The sequence below is a fragment of the Triticum urartu genome, chromosome 7A, assembly GCF_056163025.1.
Source record: "Triticum urartu cultivar PI428250 chromosome 7A, HENAU_Tu73, whole genome shotgun sequence".
Classification (NCBI taxonomy): domain Eukaryota; kingdom Viridiplantae; phylum Streptophyta; class Magnoliopsida; order Poales; family Poaceae; genus Triticum; species Triticum urartu.
In genome coordinates, this window is record NC_141879.1 from 74,263,833 (window position 1) to 74,269,561 (window position 5,729).

Below are 5,729 nucleotides of genomic sequence, written 5' to 3' on the forward strand. Positions count from 1 at the left end.
GCGTGCCTTCATCCATGATGTGTTCCCAGGCTTGGCAAATCCGGCGCGACGCCTTGTTAACAACGTCTTCTTCCCGGCGCACCACTACACCTATAACTAACTCAGTGCCTCCTTGCGCCCGCCGCTCCCCAGCGACTTCCTCGACACCGGCCACCCCGACTTGGCATCGACCACTGCGTTCTTCGCACGGCTACCTCGACCATGGCTCCACCCTATGCTCTCAGCTACCTCGACAACGACACAAAGGGCTACCGCCTTGCTTGAGAAACCTCGTCGGTTTCTACTCCAGACACGACTTCCGTGATGCATCGACTGTTACGACTATGTGTGTGTGGGAGGGGGTGTCCGTCGGCTTACCTTGAGATTTTTCTTCAGTCTCACCGTCTGCGTTGCTCCCGTTGTGAATGCAGGGGATGTTGAATATCGTGATTAGATTGGAAACACATGATAGACTAGGAAGTATTCTGACTTGTCTTTGTATTCCAAGAAGATCATGTACTTTTATATGTATGCCCACGAGGCTAAAGCAATAAACATCGATCCCACCAATCCCTCTTTTTCTAAGAACATCCATATTTTGTCTCAAAAAAACCTCCACATTTATATTTATTATAAATAAATGTAAGTAGGAGTAATATAATTCGGTACTGATCAATCAGTGGAGGGAGAAAAAATGCCACAACCGGCGTAGGCAAACATGCCTACACAAAAAGCATAATATTGGATCATCTATCCTACGTAAAATGTTATATTATTTTTAAACAAAGAAAAAATATTTGCCTCATCTATTAAGTAAGAAAAGAATGATGGGAGGGGCGTTTTGGTGGATGAACGGTACCGCAAAAAAAGATGTCAAATGTTTCCAAAAAATTCTGAATTTTTTTGTGGATGTTCGTGTTAGTGTCACAAGCATGCTTGACAATTTTCATGTGAAATAGAGTAGTAGTGTTTCGTTGCTGAAAAAATCAAATTTGGGGTGATACTTTGGGGCAAATTTGTTGTTCAAATTTGTTTTTTTGCATAGACCAAAATGTTTAACCTCTTTGCCTAAAACTTTGCAGGTAGCATTTGGATGTGACTATAAATACATAAAAAAATTGTTGAGATTATTTTGACATTTGAAAAATTATTTTTCACACGCAGGAGCACGTGCTCCCAGAAGCCAAATTGAATTTCCAAAGAATGACTAAAAAAAAGTAAAATGAGAATAGAGTGCGTGTTACAAACCCCAAATTATAAAAAGATTACTCTCAAGCCCCAAATCTAGGTGACTTTTTATATGACATCACCCTTATAGATCGTAAAAGATTTTAGTACATTATTCGGACAGATGATCGAATTTATTTTCCTAAAAAACACGTGCTCAACTTTATCCAAGCGCATATTCGTATACACCCTCGGGACAAAAATATATGATATTTTTACAATTTAAACGAACTAAAAATATTTTCTCTTCATGAAGGCGTTGCTGTTGAAGAATCTCATTGTCCTTGTGGTGTAATGAGATGGTTTGTGCTGACATGGTTACTACTGTAGATTGTCGGGTGTGGATTTGATCTTTTCAGATTTTTTTTCGTGTTTAGACATAGTTTTAGTCTTATATGACTTTGCTATTTGCCGGCTGTTTTGTGTGTGTAGAAGTTGGTGTTAGTTGTGTGCGTCTTAACTATGCAGAGGCCGAATGTGTGCTTATTTTAATTGTATTCACTTAATGCTTTATTTTGTGTAATAAAATTCACCCTTTAACGAAAAAGGGGGGCCGACCGCGCCAAACAAAGAATCAGGCGCTGGCGGAATTGGATCGCCGACTGGTTGGCCGTAAACTGGGAGCGCCCACACCACACACGTCGCCAACAAAACGGAGTGCACGCAGACAGACACTGACTCCACTCGAGCACATGGTCCTACGTTTTATCCTACGCACGAGCACGCTCCCCGCCAACTCCGATGGATCGATCCATGCCCCTGCCCCTCTTATCCGGTGCAGAGTCCGCCACCTGTGCTCTGCCGCACCGCCCGCCGGTACCAAAAAACCACGGTCTTCCTGCCCGGCCGCACGCTGGTTGCGCGGTTTCCTGCAACCTATAAATCCCGCCCGATCACCTTGCTCTGCCCATCTCATCTTACTCACATTCACTCAACTGATACTACTAGGTAGTCCCCTTCCTTCGGATCTCTTGCCACCAAGCTCTGCTCACGCGAAGATGTCGACGGTGACCCGTGCCTACCTCGACCAGAGGCTCGCCGCCGCCAAGCGCTGCTCGAAAGGTAACGGTTCCGGCCTTAGGCCAGCACTGCTCTGCTCGTATATCCTATTCATTGCAGCTTTATGTGTCTGCTGAAACTTGATCTTTGATTAACATTCCTGCGTTGATCTGAAACTGCAGAGGCTGCCATGGCGGGAGCTAAGGCCGCGGCCGTCGCCACCGTCGCTGCCGCAGTCCCCACCGTAAGTAGCCGTTCAGTTCTTCAGTTCCAGAGTTCATAGCACATATCTCATGAATGTGTTGCCTGTAATTTCAGCTCGCGAGCGTGAGGATGCTGCCGTGGGCGAAGGCGCACCTCAACCCAACCGGGCAGGCGCTCATCATCTCCACCGTCGCCGGAATGGCCTACTTCATCGTCGCAGACAAGACCATCCTCTCCATGGCAAGGAAGCACTCCTTCGAGGACGCGCCGGAGCACCTCAGGAACACCTCCTTCCACTAATTAGCCTATTGTAGATCCATTAGTATAGTGCGTAATAAACCGTGTTCTGCTGAAGCCTGAAAGATGGTATAATGTTCAGCGAGAGGGTATAATTATCTGATGATGTATGTAATAATGTGGCCATGTTCTCCATCTTGTCATCTTTCCAGGGATCGTGAAATAATAACCAGCTCTTGTACAACTTTGCTTCAAGTCCAGTCACTCATGTCTCATCTCACTTTTTTCTTGTTTGCGATTACAGTTTGACACGCGTCAGATCATTGCAAAGACCGAGATAACACTAGACTACTAGTACATTCTGTCGACCCCCCCTACTACTATCCTCTGTTCTGTCGCCAAAGGCCACCTGACCTCACACTCTAAATCTTTTGAGACAGTTTATTGGATGCCTTGGCAAATAAGGATGGAAAATTTAGCAGTTTTGAAACTAGCTTTCTGTACTAGTGGAGCCCCCCTGGTTAGGTTGGAGGTGTTTCTCGAGACCGGAGACACCTCGACATTTTTCTTGGTCGCGAGTTAATATACATTCATATCACATCCGCGTGTAAGAGTGCATGTGAGATATTCCAAAGAATGAAAACATATGTAGAATATACAAAAGTTCCTCTTGTTGGGCAGGATTTAAGACTGTAAACCTATGTGTGTCGAATTTGTTACGCAAGAGCTCCTACAGCCAGAGCTCCCATATCCATCCTAAACTTCTCAAATTGCTTAACTAGATCCCTCCGAGTTACTATGGTAGCGTCTAAAGGCAATTGATAGTAAAATATGTCACTAATTGTCTAGCTACCATCGGGCAGACGATCAGTGTGACACCTATGCCGTATCTTCAACAACATCATTAAGCTGCTGGGTGACACCAACCTATGCAAAGTAGCATAGCATGGCACTACCAGGAAAAACCTTATACACAGAAACTTATCAGTACTGCGGTCTATGAGGGGGCGCTACTGCTAATTAGTAGTAGCGAGGGGTATAAAACCCGCGCTGCTACTAAGTGGTCTCCACCATATCCTCGGGATAGGCTATAGTAGTAGCGAGTGGTATAAATCTACGCTACTACTAAGTAAGTAGCTATAGTGCAGGTAAGACCCCCACACTATTACTAAGCGTGTCCACTACTGCACCATCAACTCCGGCATGATCCACTCCCACCCCATCACACTCTCTCTATCTCATCCCTAAAAAAACTCTCTCATGAACTCAGTTGTTCCTTGGTCCACCCCACCCCGGCTTCTCTCCCCACGATCTCCTCGCCGCCACCACCACTCATGCCGGCCGGTACCGGCGAGCACTGGCCGCGCACAACACTCCTCCAAGCTCCGCCCCTCCCTCCCCTCCGTCCAGATCCGTGCCTCAAGGCCTGCACCCTTGCCCCAAGCTAGGGTTTCAGGCGCCTCCCGTGTTCTTGCCTGAATCCACCACAATTGGCGATGGCGAGGCCAGAGCTTGCGGAGACCGCAATTGTCAGGTCTACCTACCAGATTCAGTTTTCAGTTTACTTTTTGAGAATAGTATATTTAGTATCACTAGTACAGACATGCTCTACAAGTACTTATCTCTTGCCGAATCTTCCTTTTAAGAAGTTCGGGCATTGTCTGATCAATTTTACCGAACTCCTGAACACCATAGATTTGTGCGGCAACAGGTGGTGAATCAGGTTAGTATTGTGAATTCAGGCATTCCACCCCCTCTCATAGTAAATTCAGGGATATATTAACACTGACCCCCTTGCATAAACACCGGTGCAGCACAGTCGTATGTACAAGAAGCAGAGCGCATCAGTTCTTGCTCGAGCCCCGAAGAAGGTAGCAATGCGCGCGGCTGCCAGGGGTGCTCACTAGAACGCGTAGATGATTTCTCTTGTCTTGATGGCGAAGTCGGCAAAAGACTGATTGACATGGTTCCTGTCCCTGTAAGTAGCACTGCTCGCTTTCTACCGATCCAAGTTCATATATCCAATATATCAGAATAATTTGCTAGAATGGTTGGGACATATGCTAAAATTTATTCACTGCATCAAGGGTTTAAGCACAATAGTTTTGGGTTTCTACAGTTCCAAGGGGATTCAGAGTTCCACCTCTGAGTATTTGGGTCTTATCTAACCATGCTGTGAGATTTAGATGTGTTGGGGAATGGGGATTGCTAGTTCCTTCTGGGTAATCAGAATAATGTTTGGGTTTTCCTCAAGGATGGCGGACACTATTTACAGTATGTTAAATGCAGACAATGTTGTTGATTTATGAGAATTATTTATTTACCTAGTGGATCCTCAATTGTATATCTATCCCTCTCAATGCAAATGTTGAGCCATGTTCCACTTTTACTGCTCTACATTATATCCACTTTTACTGCTCTACATTATATTTTCACTGCCTGAATGGGTTAGTATGCTCCTTGTCTTTTTCACTGATTGTATTTTTCATCGACATACACCGCATTATTTTTCGGTGTCATTCTTCTGAAGAATCTGAAGTTTCTGATCCTCTGTTGGTAATGTTGCAAGGTTCTGGTGGCGATGCCGAAGGTCGTCGAGAGTTTCGTGGACTGGACGGTGTCGTGGCTGCCGATGTACGGAGAGGCGAAGCTGCTGCTCGTCATCTACCTCTGGCACCCCAGCACATGAGTGAGCAGTCGATCAGACACCCCGAGCCCGAGAGATGATCAACATTTCAGATAGACTTGATTCGGTATGTGTCCAATTCTGAAGATGAATCTTAATAGTGTTCGGATTTCAGGGTGTGGGGCATGTGTACGATGGCTTCCTCCATTCGCTGGTAGCATGGCACGAGGCCGACTTCGACCGGGGCCTGCTTGAGCTGAGGGCTAGGGCGAGGGACGTGACGACGTCGCTACTCAAGGCGGCGGCTGTCGTCGGTCAAGTGTGCTTGTTGAGGCTGCCCGTTGTGTTTCGTCGCAGCTGCAGGCCGCGAGATCAGGCCGGGAAGGCGCCCGCATTGACGAGTGAGCCAACTTTTGGATCGGACCATAACAAAGTGTCTCAGTCTCTGACGTCTAGA

At 46.3% G+C, this 5,729-nt stretch overlaps 1 protein-coding gene across 1 annotated transcript; it reads left to right on the forward strand.

Annotated features, from left to right (window-relative positions):
• Positions 1-1,890: 1,890 nt before the first annotated feature.
• LOC125522725 (uncharacterized) lies at positions 1,891-2,890 on the forward strand. Its single transcript, XM_048687763.2, has 3 exons — positions 1,891-2,268; positions 2,388-2,449; positions 2,524-2,890. The coding sequence occupies exons 1-3, from the start codon at positions 1,899-1,901 to the stop codon at positions 2,707-2,709; spliced, it is 618 nt and encodes a 205-aa protein (XP_048543720.2). The 5' UTR covers positions 1,891-1,898; the 3' UTR covers positions 2,710-2,890.
• The last annotated feature ends 2,839 nt before the right edge of the window (positions 2,891-5,729 follow it).

Coding starts and splice junctions, on each gene's coding strand:
- LOC125522725 (XM_048687763.2), top strand. CDS start 1,899: ATGGTCCTACGTTTTATCCTACGCACGAGCACGCTCCCCGCCAACTCC. Junction 2,269..2,387: donor CGCCAAGCGCTGCTCGAAAG/GTAACGGTTCCG, acceptor CTGAAACTGCAG/AGGCTGCCATGGCGGGAGCT. Junction 2,450..2,523: donor TCGCTGCCGCAGTCCCCACC/GTAAGTAGCCGT, acceptor CTGTAATTTCAG/CTCGCGAGCGTGAGGATGCT.